This window comes from Euphorbia lathyris, chromosome 2, assembly GCF_963576675.1.
Source record: "Euphorbia lathyris chromosome 2, ddEupLath1.1, whole genome shotgun sequence".
Lineage (NCBI taxonomy): Eukaryota > Viridiplantae > Streptophyta > Magnoliopsida > Malpighiales > Euphorbiaceae > Euphorbia > Euphorbia lathyris.
Genome location: NC_088911.1, coordinates 4558137 through 4581438, shown reverse-complemented (window position 1 = coordinate 4581438; position 23302 = coordinate 4558137). Strand labels below are relative to the sequence as shown.

The 23302-nt window shown below is 32.3% G+C and overlaps 1 protein-coding gene across 4 annotated transcripts; it reads left to right on the top strand.

The window, feature by feature from the left end:
* Positions 1-3213: 3213 nt before the first annotated feature.
* Positions 3214-18386, top strand: LOC136220867 (RNA cytidine acetyltransferase 1-like). 4 transcript variants are annotated; one of them, XM_066008692.1, is made up of 28 exons: positions 3214-3331; positions 3773-3885; positions 3977-4068; positions 5032-5203; positions 5297-5419; positions 6489-6662; positions 6883-6990; positions 7075-7208; positions 7295-7388; positions 8298-8396; positions 8730-8866; positions 9004-9080; positions 10072-10195; positions 10275-10362; positions 10464-10563; positions 10637-10689; positions 10881-11057; positions 11140-11177; positions 11257-11350; positions 12244-12423; positions 12511-12619; positions 13088-13157; positions 13238-13385; positions 14569-14697; positions 15175-15297; positions 15802-15867; positions 16658-16875; positions 18232-18364. In XM_066008692.1, the coding sequence occupies exons 2-27, from the start codon at positions 3781-3783 to the stop codon at positions 16871-16873; spliced, it is 3030 nt and encodes a 1009-aa protein (XP_065864764.1). In that variant the 5' UTR covers positions 3214-3331; positions 3773-3780; the 3' UTR covers positions 16874-16875; positions 18232-18364. The 4 variants fall into 4 exon arrangements, with proteins under 4 accessions (XP_065864764.1, XP_065864765.1, XP_065864767.1 ...); XM_066008694.1 differs by having other exon boundaries at positions 3283-3331; positions 3770-3885; XM_066008693.1 differs by lacking the exon at positions 18232-18364 and having other exon boundaries at positions 16658-17132.
* Positions 18387-23302: the final 4916 nt, after the last annotated feature.

The following is a 23302-nucleotide window of genomic DNA, read 5'->3' as shown; positions in this document are numbered from 1 at the left end:
ACTTGAACCATCTATTTCCTTGAATCCAACGTGGGTAAAACTGCTTTGTTAACTAAACTTTTACAATTTATATACAACCTTGTATGAAAACTAATTATGAAAATAAAAGAAAGAAACCTTTAAATTAAAAACTAATTTTAGTAATTGAATTTAAATCGTAAACTATTGTTAGCATTCTTTTTAGCAAAGCTTTATTAACATTCTTTTTACTTCATAATGTTATAATAATATTTGATGTATAATATTGTATTATATATCATGTATAGGGGTCCACCTGGATCAAATTTCAAGCCTTCTGATTGCTGATGTTAACTCCATATCTAAGTCTCATATCTTCAATTGTATCTGTAGGTGTGTAGTGCATCTTTGGTCACACACATTTCATCTTTATTACTTCACAAATAAATTTTCTTGTAATTTGTCTTTTATCCGAAAAATAATATCCAAACAACATGAATTGGTATCCACAAATCTCTTAATCTCAAATGCACATGATTTTTCACATCTACTAGCTCGAAAAATCTAATAACAAGTAGTGTCAATACATTTTAGGAAGAAATGTTGTTGGCTACATCATTTCATTCTAAATTGAAATCGTTCTTCAATTGCATAAAAGCTTATGACACTTTGGAGTTTTTCATTGTCAATGAAAATGTGTCCTTTAAGGAAATTTTCGAAATGTTTGTCTATAATTAGTGAGGAACCACCTAGTACTTGAAAATCAACTTCACCAATAACCGATCTATCTAATTCCTCTATTATTCCTTGGGTTAATTGATGAACATAATCAATAAAATCCATATGTCCTTTTTGTGTTGGTTCAACAGGTAAAATAAACTCATTTACAGAGCCATTTGGTTTACTTGTTGTTTGTTGTTGGAAAAAACTATTTTTCCAAAGTTTTTCTTATGTACTAATACATAACAGATAATTGATAACATTTTAATATCATTCCTCATTTGGAAATAAAATGATAAATTCATGTCATTTGATATATACATTAGGGGTGACCTTATTTTAGCTGTGTTAAAGGTATAAGGTCAAAAAGTTTTAGTACTTAAATTTTTTTTTAAAAAAAGAATTAATTGAATTAAATATTAAGAAAACATATAAAATAAAATGTAACAAATTTTAAACCTGGTATTTGATCTTCATTGTAGTTGTTTCCATGTTAATAATAAATAATTTGATAAAATATTATGCATCATTGCAAACTCCAATCACTTTCAAAATTTTAGAATTTGTTTTCAACTGTCCAAATTTCATTAAAATGTATTAGTAATGTGGAAATGCTGCCATAATTTCACCTAAAGAAAGAAAAACATAAAAAATGTTACTAACAAATAGTAATGTTACTTCTTTTACTACTAATTTATAGATGTTATTTAAAGCATGAATTTATTGTTCTGAACTGATAACACAATGTAGAACCAATTTTTTGTGGTTTTTGATTTCTAGGTATATTACTTTAGCTCATTTCAAACCAATGTCCAACCGATTATGTCATTGGTAGATCTGGGCATGGGCCGGGCTTTTAATAAAGCTTGACGAGCCCAAGCCCGGTCCAGCCCACAATAAATTTAGTCGGATCCGGGCTCGGACTTAAGATATGAATCTCAAGTCTGCCCGTCCAAGCCCATTTGGATAATCCGCCTAGATCTAACGGTGAATGACCAAATTTACGTGGTCATCAACCTCCATGTGAACGCAACTGTCTTTTAATATTGACAATTTTTTTAAGTATGAAAAGAAGAAACATCTTATTTTATAAGGATGTGTCGTTTCAATGATCATTTAATAGTATTTGACATAATTAGAATTAGTTTTTTTTGTTACAGTCTTATGTAGTATTTAAGGGTAAATTAACTCATGGCAATTTATCTATTTTAACATTGTGGCCACTGAACTTTAATTCTTAACAGTATGATCACTGAACTTTGCACTTTTTAATATCGATGACTACTCAACTTTAATTAACTCATCAGAATGACTGTTAACGACATCAAAATGAAAATATTCAAGAATTAAAGTTGTTCAAAATGACATTTATCATGAAACGACATTTTTTATTTTTTAAAATTACATTTTTTGGAGCTTTCTTTTTCTAAAAATTCACACTCTCTCATAACCAAACAACACCTAAATGATCTCAAATCGAAAATTTTCAAGAATTAAAATTCCTTAAAATATCATTAACTCTTCGAATTTTTTATTTTGAGACTGTCGACGGTCGTTTTGAGGCATTGAGTGACCAACGATATTAAAAGTGTAAAATTCAGTGATTATATAGTTAAGAATTAAAGTTCAATGGCCACGATATTAAAATGGATAAAGTTCAGGCCATGGGTGTAATTTACTCTAGTATTTAATATAGTTATTCTCTTTCATATTTAACAGTTATTCTTAAAAGTAGTAAAGTAAAGGTCGTTTTTCTTTTTTCATTAATTAATGGAAGTTTTTAATGAGTTTCATATTTATGAGAATAATTTTTATGCGACAAGTTTCTGTTTTCATGTTCTTGATATAAGAGGATAATAAGTTTCATAAGAGTTTTATATTTATGGGAATAATTTTTAAGCGACAAGTTTTAGTTTCAACGTTCTTGATATAAGAGGTGGAGAATTTACAAATGATTATTTAATATTTTTCTTTCTTATGGCATAGGAGTTGCTGATTTTCTTTTAATATTGACAGTTTTTTAAGTATAAAAAGAAGAAACATTCTATTTTATAAGGATGCGTCGTTTTAATGATAATTTAATAGTATCTGATATAATTAGAATTAGTTTTTTTGTTACAGTCTTAATGGTATCACCACTCAACTTTGTACTTTTTAACATCGATGACCACTCAACTTTAACTAACTCATCAGAACGACTGTTAACGATATCAAAATGAAAATATTCAAGAATTAAAGTTGTTCAAAATGACATTTATCATGAAACTATATTTTTTATTTTTCAAAATCATATTTTTTTGGAGTTTTCTCTCTCTAAAAATCTACACTCTCTCATAACCAAACAACACTTAAATGATCTCAAATCGAAAATTTTCAAGAATTAAAGTTCAGTGGTCATATAATTAAGAATTAAAGTTCAGTGACCACGATATTAAAATGGATAAAGTTCAGGTCATGGGTGTAATTTACCCTAGTATTTAATATAGTTAGCGAATCATGTAGAACCCTAATTAATTAATAATTAATAGGCGAGCCCAAGCCCTTTTCTCAAATTGCTACTATAAATACAGACAAAATTTAGGTTTTCGAGGGTGTATTTTAAAACGCGACTCTCTCCCGCCTTCTCTCTGTCCAACTGTCACTGCAAAACTCGGTAATCTCTCCCCTTCCCTTCTTGCTCGTTTGTTTCATCCTATTCTGATAATCATGCGTTGCACCAGGAGGATCCTATTGAGATTTTCGACATGTATTCTTTTCCTTGGGGCTAAATCGATTGTTTTCTAGGGGAAATTTCAAAAAATTCATCACAGAAGTTAAATTTTTTGTTTAAATTGAACTTCTATCAACTTAATGGGATGGTATTTGCTAGGAAAGGGTGAATTTCCTACTCGTCTATGGTTTTTTACATTTTAGAGGAAGCTCGGACAAATTCATATTAAAAAAAAAGCAGGATATAATTACGTTTACAAGTTAAATGTGTAGAAGAAAAACAGATTTAGTTTGCGTTATCAGATGCTGAACAATTAAGCTTACACCTGATTAATTAGTGTTAAATCCTGTGTACAAGTGCTTGATATATCTATTTTGATAGTAGGTGCAAAAATGAGGAAAAAAGTTGATGATAGAATCAGGAATTTGATCGAAAATGGTGTTAAAGCTGGGCACAGATCTTTATTTGTTCTTATTGGCGACAAGTCTCGTGACCAGGTCACATTTCATGCTTTTTATTTTCATTAGATTCAGGTATTTTATCCACCTAAATTGTGTTTATTTTGACTTTTTTGTTTTTCTGTTGTAGATTGTCAATCTCCACTATATGTTGAGCAAGGCTCTTGTCAAAGCCAGGCCAAACGTTTTGTGGTGCTACAAGGACAAATTGGAACTCAGCAGGTACTTATTATTATTATTAATCTAATCTTGTCATCATTATTATATTTATATCGGATATAAATCATAAATTTAATATACTCGAGTACAGAGAAACAAGGGAGAAAAGGAAACATAGAAGAAAAATTGAATACTGATGTTCCTGAAGTCTTTTCAAATGCATATTGTTTTATTGAATCATTTGATGCTTGCAATATGCTGCAAGCATTTTCGTTTTGTGTTGATTTCCTAGATTGGGGATAAAAAAGAAAAGAAAAGATTTTGATTTGATGATTTCATGGCATTCTTGATTGTGGAATATGTTGTAGCCATAGTTGTCAAATCGAGAATCGAAATCCTCATTTTGTGAATCGTGTGACTTGTGAATCGAATATAAGATTCAGTTCAAATTCGTGATATTAAAAAAATAGAATATTTACCATTTTAACTCAAATTATTATTAAATATTAGTCTAGAAATGCAGTTTTAATGTCAAAAACGAAATTATATCAATAAAGTACTTCAAATTCCAAACCAATGCAAATGCAATTCTAATAAAACTAATTCACAAATCGGATTCTGTTTGATAACTTAGTAGAGATGAAGTTTGAATTTCTGACTCTGTTTTTTCCTCTTGTTGTCAACTTGATAATGATGGAATGGATGGAATGGAGCTAGTTTAAGTTGATAACTTGATAAATAACAATCGGACTAGAGGAGAGTGAGTTTAGCAGTTAGTGTTGTTTAAGTTTCTGATGAACGTTGATGAAGATCCAGCTCAAAATAGAGCTGAATCGAATCGATTCGAATAGGGAATCGTAAGATTCTGTTATAATTTAGATTCCTATAGATTCAGCTCGAAATAAAGCTAAATCGAGTCGAATCCTAAGATTCGAATCGAGAATCGTAAGATTCTAATAACAGTGATTGTAGCTTATTTAGTGTCTTTTCATCTATGTGCTTGATTTTGATTCTCATGTGATTTAGCCACAAGAAAAAGCGAGCAAATCAGATTAAGAAGTTATCGCAAAGGGGACTACTTGATCCTGAGAAAGCAGGCCCTTTTGCTTTGTTTGTTGAACGTGGAGCAGTCTCTTATTGCTTATACAAAGATTCAGAGAGAATACTAGGGAATACATATGGCATGTGTATTTTACAGGTTCAATATTACCCTCTTTCCTTCTAATAAAATGTCCATTGCCAGATCTTTAATAAGCTGTTTTTGTGCCTTAACTTGTTTTGTGTCATCTAGGATTTTGAAGCATTGACACCTAATATTCTTGCAAGAACTATTGAAACCGTGGAAGGTGGTGGTTTGATCATTTTGCTTCTCAATAAACTCTCTTCTCTTGCCAGTCTGAGCACAATGGTCATGGTTAGTCTTTTTCCCTTCCTTAATATCCCTTCATGCTTATGGCAAAATGCATAGTTGTTAAAGGCGCGGCTGACTCAAGGCACAGAGGTTAGCGCCTCAGTAGGTCTCAGGCGGGCGATGCCAGCAAGGCGCATGCCTTGTCTTGCCTTGCGCCTTGAATCAAGGCGTGCCTACGCTCTCCAGGCGCTGTTTTAGGGGGTTTTGAAGGTGTTTTATGGTTTTTTCAACTTTTAATCATAGCCATAGGAAAACTTGAGGATTAAGGGCTCAGATTAAATTAGAAGAAAAGGAAATAAAAGAGCAGCAACTGCGGCCTGAAGGAAAAAAGACAAAAGTAGCTGCTGCTTCTTCTCACTTGAAGCTCGTGGCACTATTGACCCCATTTCTTTACGAGATATAGACGATGCCAATGAATGGTTGATGGGTAGATTGGATGGAGAGGGATCGGATGAAGATAAGCTAGTGTTCCCAAATGAAAATTTAACATGGGCTGATGTTAGTAGGACTGTTGTGTCATGAAACCGTTTTAACTAAAAACTCGAGCTGATAGTTAAAGCCCAATCATAGATCTTATATTAATCTCTGGCACACCCCCACATGCAAATGTCCATTGGGCTTGCAGCGTGTACAACACAGGTCCATCCCACTATGTGTTTTAGATTCTACAAATTCATGAGGTTGCCAGGACCCGAACCCGACCATTTGGTCCAAGAGGCTCTGATACCATGTTATGGAACCAATTGAACTAAAAGCTTGAGCTGATAGTTAATGGTCCACTTCATATTAATATCTGACATGTTGGAGCCGAAGAAAGTGTTTATCATACTAGAGTAGGAAAAAATGTTATGAGCGCCTCTAGTTCAAGTGCTACGCCTAAGTAAAGGGCCATTATTTATAATTTTATATGTTATTTTTTTTGTGCGCCTTGTGTCGCTCGGCCGCACGCCTGAGCCTTGCGCCTAGGCTCCAGGACCCCTTTGCACCTTGCGCCTTTCAAAACTATGGCAAAATGGCTCGATAACTTTCTTGGCATGCATTGCAAAAAGATTTCACTTTGTGATCTTCTCAGGATGTTCATGAGAGGTTTAGAACGGAGTCACATTCCGAAATAGTTTCTCGATTCAATGAACGGTTTCTGCTATCTCTTGCTTCATGTAAGACATGTTTATTCATGGATGATGAGCTTAATGTTTTGCCTATCTCCTCGCATATAAAGTCCATTGACAGGCAGTCTATTTCTGAGGTAAACTTTCTTTTCTATTTATTTGGATCGAAAACTCTGATTTGGTCTTCAATTTTATTTAAGAAACTGTTCCGGTATAAAGCAAAGGCATTCCCCTGACTGCCATTTATGGATGATTATGAAGGCACAGTAGGAAAAATCTTCACATAAAAATCAAAATTACTTACTATTACCTGAGATGAATTAATTTTACTTTTTTTCATTTTAATTTCTTCAAAAGGGTTATGATTCCATCAAAACACATGAAGAACTGAGAAGTTTGAAAGAACAACTTCATGATGTTACACCTGCTGGTCCATTACTAGGGATATGTAAAACATTGGATCAGGTTTGTATTATATAAACTTATGATAGTCCTGGTTTACCAAGTATTTAGTGCTACCGTAATACTCTTGTTTGTGGCATTCTGAAGAGAGAATCGCTTTCAACTTTCCTTTATGCTATTTTGGACAAGGCAATGCAAAGAACTATTGGGCTGGTTTCTTCTCGAGGACGGGGTAAATCAGCTGCTTTGGGTTTGTCAATTGCAGGAGCTATAGCTGCAGGGTGGGTCTGACATTTCACACTAGTTTACATTATTCCAAATATTAACTGTACATTTCAAGTTTCTGAGAATGTATTGAGCTGTGCAGGTACTCTCGTATTTTTGTAACTGCTCCTTCTCCAGAAAACTTGAAATCATTGTTTGACTTCGTTTGCAAAGGATTGTCTGCATTGAACTACGAGGTTTGTACTTCTCCTTTCCGTGTTATTAGCTAAAGACCATACGAAATACCCTCGCTTAGCGGGGACGCGTAGTGTACCGGGCCGCCCTTTTTATAGAGATGTGCACTACACAATACAAATGAATTTGTTCTTATTTGTCAATCTCGTTTTTTCTTGCTGAATGTCTACGTGTTGGTTTTCCTTTGTAATTTGATTTTGTTAATACCACGTAGGGAAAAGTTCAAAAGGAACCCATGTGGTTTCCCGCATTTGCCAGTAGAGGAACGTGGTAATTTTTATTGTAAAAGAAAGTCTTGTTTTACACCATTAGAAAAATAAGAAATTCAACTAATTATGTTAGTCTTTGCTACAGCATGTTAACTTTGCTGACATGGCTTGTTGACTTTGTTGATGTGTACACATTAAATCGTTGAGTTTTGTTGTTGCGTCATGTTGACTTGATGACATGTCAATCGCCACGTCAACAAAGTACACAATATTAGTGAAATTCCTTATTTTGCTAACAGTGTAAAGCAAATTGTCATTTTTTCAGTTTTCCTATACCTCATATTCTCATAACGCCCCTACCCCAGTGTTGGACATGGTTATATATTGGCAATGGAAGTAGGCTATATATCTGACAAATGTACTGAAAGTTTTTACAAGAATATGAATGGCTTATGCTTATTGATATATATATATACTGTTTGATTTGTAGTGTCTCATTGATCCCAATTATCTAATGATGAAAATCATCCAGTGATTTTTTCTTACCATGATTCCATATCTTCATGTATTGCTTGATGCTTCCTCTATTTTGGTTTTTTTCCATTCTATACCTTTTTTTCTTTTCCTTGTAAGCTCACCTGTAGTAGATTCTGCAACTTTTTTCTTTAAAACAATGGGGGCTAATCAGTTGTTAATTTTCAGGAGCATTTGCATTATGATCTGGTGAGAAGTACCAATTCTGGAATTCGAAAGACAATTACGCAGATAAATATAAACAAGGAACATAAACAAATAGTTCAGGTTTGTTTTTTGTCTGTTTTCTTCAGACTTAAAGAAGTATGTAGATTTACCAGTTAATGCAAGGTGGGGAGTGGAGGCAATTGGACTCTGTTTCACTGTCCTTGTAACCCTTGTTTACTTGAGGGAATAAGCGGACAGAGTTCTTGAATTAGAACACCAAGAATGGCACTGGTTTGCTATTGTAATCCTGTGGAACCACTAATGCATATCTTTCACTTTATATTGCATTGGTAAAATAAAAAAAAAATAAAGTTTTTGCTTGTGGTCTGCAACATTTGAATTTTTTCTCTTCAACTTTGTGTTCCTTTTCTTTCTAACAAGCTTTTTTAACAGTATATTCAGCCTCATGAGCATGTGAAGCTCTGCCAAGCTGAGCTTCTGGTCATTGATGAAGCAGCAGCTATTCCATTGCCTGTTGTCAAGTCATTGCTAGGGCAGTACCTGGTCTTTATATCATCTACAGTGAATGGGTAAGATATGCATCCCCCGCTCTCTTCTTGTAGTATACACACAGGATCAAACTTTTAAGCATCAATCCCATGGAGATCTTCCATGGAAAATAATCTATCTATATATATTTTTAAATAGACAGTCTTGTTTGTTTCAGATATGAAGGCACAGGTCGCTCTTTGTCATTGAAGCTTTTCAGTCATTTAGAAAAGCAATGTCAGAATCCTTCTTGTGGTGCGAATTTCACTCAATCTAGTAACATTTGCTCCATTCATGTTAATTTTTTCATGTCTACAAGATATTGTTAGCATAACGCACTTAATCTGTCTTTATTTAGTGGATGGCTTTCTTTCTTCCTGTAGAAAGTAATTTTATTGAAGTACTTCTGTTTGTTTCATAAAAAAAATAGTTCTGATTTATGTGAGGAATGAGGAAAGGAATTCAGTTTATAGGGGAATGGGCCAGTGCATACCCTGATATGCTGCTTTAATGCATGAACTTGAATGAGGAAAGCATGAATGTCCTTTCCACCTCTGCTTACACTAAAATCTTCTTTCCTATCTTTATTGCCAATTCAACCTAGTGGAAGCTCATTCTCAACTCAATAGTTTGAGTTTTTCGCCCACTCGTTTGAAGGAGTCTCATAAATCTGCAGTTGCTTCTGTCAAAAAAACCAATTGAACCAAAAGCTTAAGCCGATAGTATGGCCCGAAATTTGCTTTTATTATTATCTCTGACGCACCCCCTCACGCAAGTGCCCCTCCTTGGTCTTGAAGCATGTACAACACAGGCCCATCTAATCATGTTTTGAATTTAATCAACAAATGGGTTGCCAGGATTCGAACACAATGTCAAGGAACCAATTGAACTAAAAATTTAAGCTTCACTTTTATTATTATCTCTGACAGCTTCGGCATAATTTTGGTCATCATGCAAATGGTATCATGGTTTTGTCTGGATCGTCGGACCAAATGCTCAGGTTTTCTCCTTTGACGACTCTAAAACAACTGCCCATAATAGTTAAACTGCCACTTAGGAGTCAAGCTCGCACTAAGAAGTGGATACTGGTTGAACTGTTACTGCTGAAAGTACATGTAGATGTAGAATTAGTCATGAATGCTTATGTTGTAACATGTAACATGTAACTAGTTTCTTATTTTGTCTTTGTCAAATGCTATATTTTACTGATTCATGGAGACGTCTCATCTAACACTGTTGATCACAGGTAACCTATTCCAGAACATAGAAATGAAGGAGCCCATCAGATACACATTTGGAGATCCTGTCGAGTCTTGGCTTAACGGTTTATTGTGCTTGGAGTCCATGAATACCATTTCTCCTGTCAGCAGGTTTGCATGACTTTGTCGAGAAGCTTAGATTTCCGTCTCCTTCGATTTTAGATGTCTTATCTGTCTTTTGAACTAGTAGGTTTCCTCATCCCGCAGAGTGCAATTTGTATTATGTAAATCGAGACACTTTGTTCTCTTTCCACAAAGAAAGCGAAATATTTTTACAGGTACTTACAAATCTGTGTCTTACATTTCCACTGAGGCTTCCTAATTTTTTTTGGTTCTCCATTGACAGTTATCCTAATTCTTGTAAGATCTTGTTTTACAGCGAATGGTGGATCTTTTTGTTGCTTCTCACTATAGAAACTCTCCCAACGATCTGCAATTAATGGCTGATGGTCCAGCACACCATCTATACGTTCTACTTGGTATGTTATGAAGTTTAGAATACTGATTTGTGTATTTTACCTGGATGGAATTTTATACAAGCCGTTTTTGTAGGGCCCGTTGATGAGACAAGCAATATTCTTCCAGACATTTTTTGTGTTATCCAGGTTAGCATAGATATCTTCTGGATCATTGTTATCATATCTATTGTTTGTTTCCTCATCTAAGCTTTAACCATTTCTCTGGTATTCATGTTCCATAAAGCTTCCTTTTATAATTGCCTTCTACAGACGTTTTCTTCATTGTTTTCCCTCTATTTAGCAGAACAATGAATATAGGTAATTTTTTTAATATACAGGTATGCCTTGAAGGAGAGATATCACGTAAATCTGCACAGCAAAGGTTGCAAATGGGACATTTGCCGTCTGGTGATCTAATTCCATGGAAGTTCTGTGAAGAGTTTGAGAATACAGAATTTCCAAGCCTCTCAGGTGTTCGGATTGTCAGAATAGCTGTCCATCCCACAGAGCTAGGGGTATTCTACTGACTTCAGACCTTTATCATTTTCCAATAGCAATGCTTTTCAATACTCTCATTTCTGTTCGATGGTTTTACAGCATGGATATGGTTCAGCTGCACTGGATCTTCTAACAAGGTATTTGTGTAATGTTTATTCGTCCTACTTTCTGGGTTTGTGTAATTCTACAAATACTAATGCTTCTTATAAACTTCAGATACTATGAGGGGAAGCTTACTGCTATTGATGAGACCGATGTTGAAAAGAATCTAATGAGGCTTCCTGAAAATGTCATCCAAGCTGCAACGAAGGTTGGTTCTTCACTACATTTCTTTTCCCCTGCATATCCAGAAAAGATACATTTATTGCTCTTGACAACAAGGCATCTGCATTCCATTCACTTGAGGGCACTACAACCATAGTTGTTAGAGGTGCGCCTGATTCAAGGCTCAAGGTAGTGAGCCTTGATTGCAGAAAGTGAGGTCCTGTTTAAAAGGCTCTCGCCTTGTGCGCCTTGCCTGGGCCTCGGAGCCTGAATAGAGGCACGCCTCTGTGTTTTCACTAAGGTTTTTTTTTACTGTTTTGTGTAAAACAAATGTTTGACTAATCTCAACCACTAATCTAATTTAAATAAGATTAATCTTAACCCTTGATCTAAATAAAAATATCAAGACACATAACTAAATATAGAAAGACTAGAGAGGGATTAAGAGCAGTCACGTAAAGAAGAGTCTCCTCCATTCGACTCAAACAGAAATTGCGACAGACACAGAAGAATATCAAGTGACAATGAATGGTTATTAGTTTAGTAGCATTAGTTAGGTCCTTAGGTTAAGACGTTAATGTCTCTATGAAGTATGAACTTAACTTGGTGTTTTTGACATTTATGATTTAGTATTATGTTTTTATGTGGTCATAAGTAAGTGTGTTTTTTTGGTTTATGCTTTCAGTAGTAAAAGAGTATATATATATATTTTTATTTTCTGCGCCTCATGTTCCTCAGGCCTGTGCCTTGCGTTGCGCCTTGAGCTTAGGCTCCATGACCTCTTAGCGCCTTAATGCGCCTTGCGCCTTTAACAACTATGACTACAACGATGGATGGTTCCTCTTAGCGCCTTGGTTTCATGCATCTTTATTGCCTTGCCTAGTTTAGGCCGTTTTTAGAGATAAATTGATAGACATGATTGAATGATTGTGCTTGCAGGTCTCATTATTAGAAGAAACTATTGCTCCTAGAGAAAATCTTCCACCTTTGTTGATACATCCTCGTGACAGATTACCTGAGAGAGTTGACTATATTGGTGCTTCTTTTGGGCTTCAGAGTGATCTTTTTCGTTTCTGGAAGAAACACAAATATACCCCTTTTTACATTTGTGATAGTCCAGTTAAGATATTGATGAAATTTGCTATTTTCTCAGTTCTCAATCTACATATTTAGCTATATACATGACTGTATATTTTGGTGCAACAGAATGATACAACTGGTGAGCATAGTTGCATTGTGTTGAAAGCGTTGGAGATCGATAATATCAAGCATGGTCGTCTTGGTTCACTTGACTTTCTTTCTCCATTCTATCAGTGTGAGTTTCTTTGTAACAACTTCTAAATTTTAGGGTAAAGTCCAAAAAAATTTAAAGACTTACGATATTTTAAGCAACTTTAATTCTTCAACTTTTTAATTTTGAGGTCATTTAAGTGTTGTTTGATGAGGAAAGATAAAGTGAATGTTGAGAGAGAAATCTCTGAAAATGATGATTTTGGAAAAGAAAAAAATTGGTTACATAGTAAACGTGGTATTAAACAACTTTAATTCTTGGAATTTTCCATTTGAGGTTGTTTACAGTGTCAAACTAAAAGATCACATTTTTTAGAAAAACCAAAACCTCAGTCTCAGTTTGGACAAAAAAGATTCCATCAGGTACCTGTTTGACAAAATGTGAAAGCACAAAGGTTTTTTTTTTGTATTTTATCCTAAATTGTATTCTTTCATTGTAGTATTTAATAGATCAAAGCCAAGAAATAAAGAAATAAATCATGTTCCTCCGCAGGTTTCAGAAGAAAGTTTGTGAAACGTCTTCCTTTGTGTTTTCGAGAGTTAGATTATAAACTTGCTATGAGGTAACCATATTTTTTTTATGAACTTATCAGCTTAGACCATGGAGATGGCATCCATCACTAATTTTCTGAATTCTTTCTAGTATCTTGGATCCGAAGATTGACTTCTCAGAAAATGGAACTTCTTTATGTTCGGAGAAGGAATCCTCTACTTTGGTAAAATTAATTTGCTCTCCAGATGAATTGAAATTACTGGAGTCTTTTTCTAACAATCGTAAAGATTATGGGAAGGTGAGATGAACTTTATGGTGGCTTTTTGGACATCATATGCATATCAATGAATAATCATTCACTTTCTAGCTGCATTTTTTTTCACCATTTCCTTTAACATCTCCATCATTGGATTGCGATCTTTAATAGATGGATTGTCATTTAGAATACATGATGCAAGTTTGTGCTTTTTTAGTACCTCTAAAAGTAGAGAATGTTCCAGATAATTAGTAATTTTCACCTAGTCAGTGACTGACCAAGTGAATTTGGTCAATCACCGTTAGATTGAAGCTTATTAAAATCATGTGGTGGAGATTAAAATCATCGTAAGGCTTAGATTCACACCTCCTAGATCTAATGGTAACTGATCAAGTTCACTTGGTCAGTCACTAACCAGGAGAAAACCACCGCCAAACAACATGTGATTGTATTTCTGTAATATAGAACACCTGGAAGGAATTATAAAGTCAAGGATCATTGTTTTGAAATCCAGTATATACAACATGTGATTGTATTTCTGTAAATAGAACACCTCGAAGGAATTATAAAGTCAAGGATCATGGTTTTGAAATCCAGTATATAAACTTATTTGCATAGTTGTCAAATCGAGATTCAACTCGTGAATCGAAATCCTCATTTTTTGAATCTTTACTCGTGGAAATTCAAAATTAAAAAAAGAAATCATATCAACAAGTACTTAAAATTCAAATCTAATGCAAATGCAATCCTAATAAAACTAATTCACAAATCAGTTTAATAATTTAGTGGAGACATAGAGTTTGAGTTTCTAATTTAGTGTTGACGTAGAGTTTGGGTTTCTGATTTTGTTTCTTTGTCTTGTTGTCAACTTGATAATGATGGAATGGAGATAAATAACAATCGGACTAGAGGAGAGTGAGTTTAGTAGTTAGTGTTCTTGTGATTTTTTATGAACTGTGATGAAGATCCGGCTCGAAATAGAGCTGAATAAAATTGAATCGTGTGATTCGTAAGATTCTGTTATAATTTAGATGCACCCTATAGTTCCGGCTCGAAATAGAGCTGAATTGCCTCGAATAGTACGATTTATGCGAATGTAAGATCCTAATAGCAGTGCTTATTTGTCTTTTAAGATTATATAAATGACTGTATTCTGTGAAAAAACTTGAATTTTGGGGATTAAATCATTGATTGATGTGAATGATATATATATAACTCGATTCAGGTGAAGCATCTTGTGCCACTCCTTGCATATTACTTCTTTGAAGGGAAGCTCCCAGTTACATTATCACATGAACATGCGTCTCTACTATTATCCATGGGCTTGCAGCTGCATGATATAACTTACATTCAGGTTTGCAATATGGAATTACAACTCTTTTCGTATTTCCAAGTTCTATATAGCTATGCTATCCCGTTTATTTGTCGGAAAATATTGTGTTTTGGAAAATATTGAGTTGGAAAATCAAATATTTTCCGTTGTTAGGCAACAAGACTGGAAAACGAAAAAAAGTGGTGGATGACTACTATTTTTAAAAGGGTAAGAAGGAACGGTGTAGTGTTCCAAAAACTTAAGAAAATGTTTATCTTTTTCGAAAGGGTAAAACATTTTTCTCACTTTCATTATAAATTTTCGTGTTGACTAACCTAGCCTAAAATTTTCAGTTGACTTATTTTTCTAAGCAAATAAACACTTGAAAATTAGGCAAATATCTGCATAATATTTTTCGGAAACAAACGAGCTTATGCACTGAAAATCTACTTTCGGGCTGATGTTTCTCTTTCTGACTCTCTAACCCCTGCTTCACTCTGCATATATTCTGTGAATCAGGAGAAGATGAAGTTAAAAAGTCGGAAAATCTCGCGTCTGTTCCGCGAGGTGATGGTGAAGTTTTTCAAGTATTTTGATGATGTTTTCACAAAAGAAGATACAAGTTTTCCTCATGAAAGGAAGGTAAATTGGGAACTCTTTCTTCTCAAAAACAAATTATTTCAGTTCATTTCTCTAGAAATATATATTCCTTGCTTAGAAAGTTGAAATTGACTGAAAGAGATTCACCTTTATATAGACTTTGATTTATTGAGATTTTTGGCTGCCTTCTCTTTGAAAATCATCGCTTTTTTGGGAGCCAATCTATCTACCATGACCACATGCCATTGATAGGGCTGGCTCCACTATTTTAGAGATTTTAGGTCTAGCTTTTGTTGGTTTTTAGGTCATGATTTATGGTCATGCCCACATGCCAATAATAGAAACTAACTTTGAATCATCCTTTCAACACTCCCTTTTGATTCAAAGTTGAATTTTTTTTTTTTTTTTTTTTTTTTTTGACATATGATGTACCTCTCATCACCACTTTTGTAATCGGAACACTTCTCTATGCAAATTTGACCCTTAATTCATATTTCCTCGAATGTTTTCATGATCAATTCTGATTGTAATCTGTTGTTGAATAAGGTTGAATTGAAGCCGTGTAGTGTGTCAGTTGACGAAGATCTAAATGAAGGTTCACAGCAAGTAATGGTAAGTTTTTCAGCAGTTATCTCCAGATAAAATTATGGCTTAATACATCATATGTCTCTGAATTTGTCCAAAACGTTTGATCTTTTCTAACTTTCAAAGTGTTTCAATAGCCTTCTCAGCTTGCTTAAAATGTGATCAATTAATCACTCAGTTGTAAAAAAAGTAAATTGCATGCGGATACGTCTTGGAATCGTGACTTAAAAGCTGTCAGGACATTTTAAGCAAGTTGAGGGGCTATTTGTACATTTTAAAAGTTTAGGGGTCAATCAAGCAATTCAGGAGGCAAATGATGTATTAAACCTAAAATCATGGGTAAATTAAAAAAAAAATCTTACATTACATTTTTTGTCCATTGCATGCCTGTGGACTTTTTTTTAGTCCAAACGGGACAGAGAGGTTTTTCGACACTATAAAAATGACCATTAACGACTTCAAAATAGAAAATTCCAAGAGTTAAAGTTGTTTAGTTCCACATTTACTATGTAATCAAGTTTTTTATTTTCTAAAATCATAATTTTCAGAGCTTTTCCTTTCTAAACATTCACTATCTCCCACCAAATAACACTTAAATGACTTCAATTTTGAGATCGTCAACGGTCATTTTAACATTGTCACCCTAAGAAATCGTTGCTTTTAGCAAAGCAAAAGAAGCCATTCCCCGTTCTGACAAAAAAAATTCCAAACATGCAATTGACAAAAAGCGTGACACAGTTTTTTTTTGTTTTGAATTTACCCTAAAATTATTAAGCATTTACGCATGGATTCACATGTGATGTGATGATGAATGCAGGAAAAGATGCGAAGGGAGAAAGAGAGTATGCTGAATCCTGAGTCACTACATCAATATTCCATTAACGATAGAGAAGTTGAACTCAAGCAAGCCATTGACAAATGTTCTAAAGTATCTGGTAGTGGTCTTCTTAGTATGAAATCCAGTAGAAGTGCATCTGAGAAACGTAAGAGGAGGCCTGAACCAACTTCTGAAAGAAAGAAGAAAATTAAATGAAGGTACTATAACTTCCTCACCAGCTAGAACTAGAAGTTCGATAATAATAATGATAAGAAGAAGAAGAAATAAGATAAAAGCATTAAATTATCTTTTTTTTATTAATTGACCCCTGAAATTGTGAGCAGTAGATGTTATATGCTGATGTTCATGGGCCAATTTGTTCAAAAATGTTTTAATAATGCATCAAACATGAAATTATCCATTTTGTATTCTGAAATTTTCTGATTCAGTTGGCATTATAAGGTGTTTTCATCTATTCTTATGGGCTCTACTTATATTTTAAGTGGTTTTTTTAACTTATCTTAGGAGCAGTTTGACATTTGGTTCGATTTATACATCATTCGAGTTTGAGCATGGTGAAATTTGGTTTGAAAGTTTGCGAGCAGGTTTAGTTATAATTTTATGAACAAGTTGGATTATAATGTTTGAGAACAGACATATGAGCAAGCTTTGTTTGATATCTTTTTAGGAATAGTATTTCTTTGATTAGCTTTGTATGAAATTTTAGTTTTATAGATTTCTCTGGTAAATAATTTATTAGTCGTAACACACTGTTTAGTCCCCCTATTTTGAAAAGCACATTATAATGTCCCTATCTTTTATCAATATTAATCATTTGGTCTTTTTGTATATTTTTTCTAGATTTTTAACCGAACATATCTTAATTTTCAGGATAACTATATTACTATACAAAATGGTCATGTTACTCTGTTATTTTCTATCTGTCTGTTTATGTCAAATATAACGGTTAAAAATCTAAAAATAAATAGATAGAAAGACTAAAAGGTTAATATTGACAAAAGATAGGGATTTCATAATGTGTTCTTCAAAATAAGGGGACTAAACAGTGTGTTAGGTAAAAAAGGGGCTAATAAATTATTTACCCTAGATTTTAAAGCTATTTAATTTTTTATTAATTAATAAGTTGTTTAAAAGTAAACTTATGAACAAAATTAATGAGTAGATTATGAGTAGCTCACGAACAAAATATTGAATTCGAGTTCGAGCTCGTCAATTTTATTATGCTAGGCTGGATTACATCTCTAAGCGTATCTAGATAAATTCCTCACCAGATAGAACTAGAAGTTCGATTATAAGAAGAAATAAGCTAAAAGTATTAAATTATCTTTTTTTTTTTTTTTTGAATTAATTGATCCTTGAAATTGTGAGCAGTAGGTGTTATATGCTGAAGTTCATGACCCAATTTGTTCAAAAATGTTTTAATAATATATCAAACATAAAATTATCCATTTTGTATTCTGAAATTTTCTGATTCAGTTGGCATTATAAGGTATTTTCATCTAATGTTATTTGACTCAGTGGTTTTAACTTGTGTAACTCGTTTGTTTTCTTAGGGGCATAAAATGTGTCAATCAGCTGTAAATGAACGTGTTCGGAATGGTTTGGCCTTCAGCTCCATGAACGTGTTCAGTTCGATTTATAAATGAGTAGAGTTTAAACACAGGCAAGAGTAGATTTAGTTATAGGTTTATAAAAATACTCAATTATAATATTCTGAATGAATAAGTTTGATTCGATTATTTTTTTAATAATATTATTTCAAATATTAAAAATACATGTTTTATATATTCAATTTTTTATTTTTTTTCTATCATCTTTAAGTATATTATTTAAAATATTTGAAGTTAATAGATCAATATTTTTATTTTTAATAAAATATTATATTGATGATGACTATCAATGAAAACCAACTTCTTTTCCTTTCAACAAATTAACACAATTTAATTATTTTACTTAAAGGGTTAATACACATATTTGCCTTTGTGTTTTCGTGGAAAAACAGATTTATCCTTAAATCAAATAAATTCATGAATTTTTCATAAACCTGCAATTATACCTTAATCTGACGGAGCTGCTAAACAGTGATGACATTAAACCTTCTTGTCTTCAAAAAAATTGGATGACGACAATCAAAATTCATTTGGTTTCTTATTGTTTTTTATTGCTATTGCTTTTGGATTAATTAGGAGGTTTAGATGCCATTTTATTAGGTTGATTGAGCTTTTATGAAAATGAATTTTGATCAATCTTTCTTCTAACTTGCTTTTAATCGAAATTGAATGTGCATATTTTTTTCTGTTTGTGATTGGTTATTCTTTTCTGAAGTTTTTCTGGAGATAAAAAAGTTTGATGTCATCGTTGTTTAACAGCTCCATCAGATTAGGGTATAATTGCAGGTTTATGAAAAATTCAGGGATAGTTTTGTAGGTTTATTTGATTTAAGAGCAAATTTGTTTTTCCGAAAAAATACAAGGGTAAATATGTGTATTAAACCTTACTTAAATAAGGAAAATGTAAGACTATGGAGTTTTGTGAAATTTTAGATATGTAGGTTTTAAAATAATTTAGTTTTGTATTAAAGAAATTTCAAATCAACCTAATTATTGTTGACAAGCAAAGTTGAATAACAAAATTAACAAGTTGTTTTTAAGCAAATCTCATGTTCACAAGTAATTCATTAATAAAATGTTATGTTTGAGTTCGAGCTCATTAAATTTTTTTTACAAAATGAGCATGAGTAATCCAAAGTTTGATTTGACATGGCATAATTATATATAAGCCTGTTTAGATATCTCATTCTTTAGTGGCATATGTTAAGGTTACTATTTAAATTAAAATTTAAGTTGATAGGTAAAAGTCGGTTTCATATTAATATCTGATACATCCATATATACGAATGTCTATTGGGCTTGAAGCGTGTATAACAGCATAGAGTGCACGGAGATTCTGTTATACCTTTGGTCAACGAAATTTTCCTTCGATGTGTCAAAAATTGAGATAATATTTTTAGCTTTTACTTATATTACTGTTAAAAAAAGGGATAAGATGTAAAAACAGTCTTAACGTTTAATAGCCATGAGTAATTTTGTTCCTAACATCGGTAGTCAAGAACAATTTTAACTCTAACGTTAATAGGTTGAATCAATATCAGAGATTATTATAAAACACAAATATTTTGTTCCTTATTCTGCACTAAATTGCATATCAGCTCATTAAGGATTTCATTTTTTTTATGATTTAGTAATAGAATTGGAAATTAATATTTATAAATTCGTCGAAATATTTTGAATTTTTTATCCAACTTGTACAATAGACAATATGTTTTTTTTTTGTTTTGTTTTTTTTCCGTCTAATTATATCTGTTATTTATTTATTTATTGGTAAGGGTTTATGATCTGTTATTAATTAGTGACAAAATCACTCACATGTGAAATGTAGATGACAAGATTCATGACTGAGAAGACAGTTTCATGAATTATTTTTTAAATTGATCCAACTTGACAACATTAGGGCAAAATTGCTCTTGGCTGCTAATGTTATGAGTAAAATTGCATTATTTTAGACTTTATGGATAAAATTGCTGATGACTATAAATGTTAGAGGTATTTTTACACTTTATCCTGAAAAAATCAATTGCCAAAATGAGAAATTGAAATCAAAAGAAGAAATAAACTTTTATGATGATATTTGTTTTGATGATTTAACGTAGATCTGTCATGATTTGAAGGTCAATTAGGAAAGAAAGAAATGGCACACGTGAAATTGAGTACGAATGCATTGATAAAATGGATTGAATGAACAGCCCACCACCACCACCATCATTCACATGCTTTGTCACTTTGTCTACTCACTTTTTAACACATCATTTCCATTCAATTCTAACATATTTACATACATAAGTATGAATTCATCGTAATAATATATACAATTAAATTTCGATAAATGAATGTTCGATAAAATAATAACCTCGTTTATATAATAAATTCTTTCGATCCCGACTTGGGCCAACGGACTAAAGTAATAACCTCGCCAAATACATTAAGTAATAAAAATATTTAAATCCTTAAGAGCCCAATGAAAATATAAATTAATTATTAGTGAATTACATACTATATATATATAGGTAATTAATTTATTAGTTCCTATATTTTGACAAACACACTGTTTAGTCCCTGTATTTTCAAAAACACATTAAGGTCCTTAACCTTTTTCTCAATGAACTGTTTAGTCCTTCTGTCTGTTTGTTAGATTTTTTACCGTTTATGACTTCGGAAATGACTAAATTACCCTTTACTATTTACCTTCAAACTTCAGAAGAGGAAATCCAATTTTGAAAAAGAAGCTATTTGTATGGAGAACAGGAAAAAGAACAGACCCAATGCTTACGAATTTGAACGATTAAGAAGAAAATCAAGAAGAAGAACACTCAAAGTTGATTTCAAATGCATTAGAGTTTAAAGGAAAGAAAAATAAAGGAAAAGAAGAACGCAAATCCAAATTTACTAACAGAATCTTCATGAGAGTCTAACGGCATGGACTAAACAGTTCACCGAGAAAAACGTTAAGGACTTTATCATGTGTGTTTTAAAATACATGGACTAAACAGTGTGTTTTGTCAAAATATAGGGACTAATAAATTAATTACCCTATATATATATATATGTATATATATATATATATATATATATATATATATACACCAAAACTTTTCAATCAATCAACTAGAAGTCTTTTATTCTGAAAAAATGCATCTACAGTTGATTGTTTTTTCTTTCCACCTAAACCAAAATGAACATCATCCTTAACTTTTTGTAGTGCAAACACAACTTCTTGTATATTTTGCTCATGTTGTAGCAAGTAGTTGTTTAAGGTAACCATTGCTTGAAAGACCTCTTTTGACGATACATTTGTGACATACAATGTATACATTTTACAATGAAAAATTATCTATAAAATAATAAATATTGATTTATCGATAAATGAATAATTTATTCATTTATCAATAAATAAATAATCTCGCTTAATGAATATTTTTTCCGGTCCCAAAGATATGCATTTATCGATGTTTTACTGTATATGCTCTTTTTTTAATATATGCTCTTGTATTCATAGTTATTAAAGGCGCGCTTGAGGCGCGTCTTGGCTAAGGCCCCAGCCTTAATGCCTCTAGATGATAGAGGCAGGCGATGCCAGCCAGGTGCACGCCTTAGCACGTCTTGGCTTCGTCACGGTTGTGCAGGGTTTTTTGGATTTTTTTAAAATTCTTTTATTATTAGCCATGGATTAAAAATAAGATGAATGGCTGAGATTAGTTTAAAAAAATAAAATAAAAAACGCAGAAACAAAATATCGATATTATGAGTTTTAATATTTAAGTCGGTATTATGAGGTTATAATTATGGTTTAGTAGTTTAACTACAATTTAACTCATGCATTTTATGATTTTATTATTGGTATTTGACTATTTGTGATTTTTTTTTACTAGTATTATGAATTTATGTCTTTTTTTGTGTGTCTGCGCCTTAAATAACTATGCTCGTATTTGTTCGTGTTGTCACATATGTCCGTACATCAAATAAACAATCAAATGTATCATCATAATATTAAAATAACACAACAAATGACTCCATATCACCTCCACCTCACTTGTCACTCGTAATTGTTAACGACAGAAAAATATACATTTAGGCCCTGTTTGTTTGGGAGAAAATATTCTGCAGGAAAATAATTTCACAATTTTTCAGTATTTGTTTGGGCAGGAAAATAAGTCAAAGGAAAATAAGTGACAAGTCAATGAAAAATGAAGGAAGAAATAAAGGGTAAAACATTTTCTCCAAAACATACGCATTTAAAGAAAAATGGGAAAAACGTTAAAAAATGTAAAAATACAACAATATGAAACACGAAAAAACATGAATAATGTGAAAACATTACAAAACACAGAATATGAAAAAAAAAACCGCAAAAACATGAAAAGGTGAACAAACGTGAAAAACACAAAAACGCAAAAAAAAACAAACACTTGAAAAAACACAAAACATGAACAACGCGAAAAAGTGAGAAAACGCGAATTATACAAAAACGTGAAAAATATAAAAAACACGAAAACGTGAAAACGTGAAAAAATACGAAAAACACGAAAACGCGAAAAATGCTAAAACACAAAAACGTGACAATAAGTGAAAAACGCGATAAACATGAAAAGACGAAAAATGCAAACAAAACACAAAAATGTGAAAAATACGGAAAACGTGAAAACATGAATATCACGAAAAAGAAACAAAAAGCGAAAGATAAAAAACGTGAAAAAAAAAGAAAACGCGAAAAACAGAAAAACGGAAAAACTAAACGTGAAAACATGAGAAAATGAAGAAAAAATGTAAAAAAAACACAATAACGTTAGTAATACGAGAAAACGTACAAAAAATGCCAAAAATGTGAAAAAACGTTTTTCGTGATTTTAACATTAATTTTTTTCACATTTTCATGTTTTTCCACTTTTTTCCCATGTTTTTAATACTTTTTTACTTTTCGTGATTTTCGCATTTTTCCACTTTTTGTGTTTTTAACAAATTTTTATGTTTTTTTTTTGTGTTTTTTCACGTTTTTAGTGGTTGGAAAATA

Bases quoted from the DNA above. Each gene is read 5' to 3' on its own strand.
- LOC136220867 (XM_066008692.1), top strand. From the start codon at position 3,781: ATGAGGAAAAAAGTTGATGATAGAATCAGGAATTTGATCGAAAATGGT. The intron at 7,209-7,294 runs GTGGGTCTGACA...TGAGCTGTGCAG, and splicing joins GCAGGAGCTATAGCTGCAGG to GTACTCTCGTATTTTTGTAA. The intron at 14,698-15,174 runs GTTTGCAATATG...TCTGTGAATCAG, and splicing joins ATGATATAACTTACATTCAG to GAGAAGATGAAGTTAAAAAG.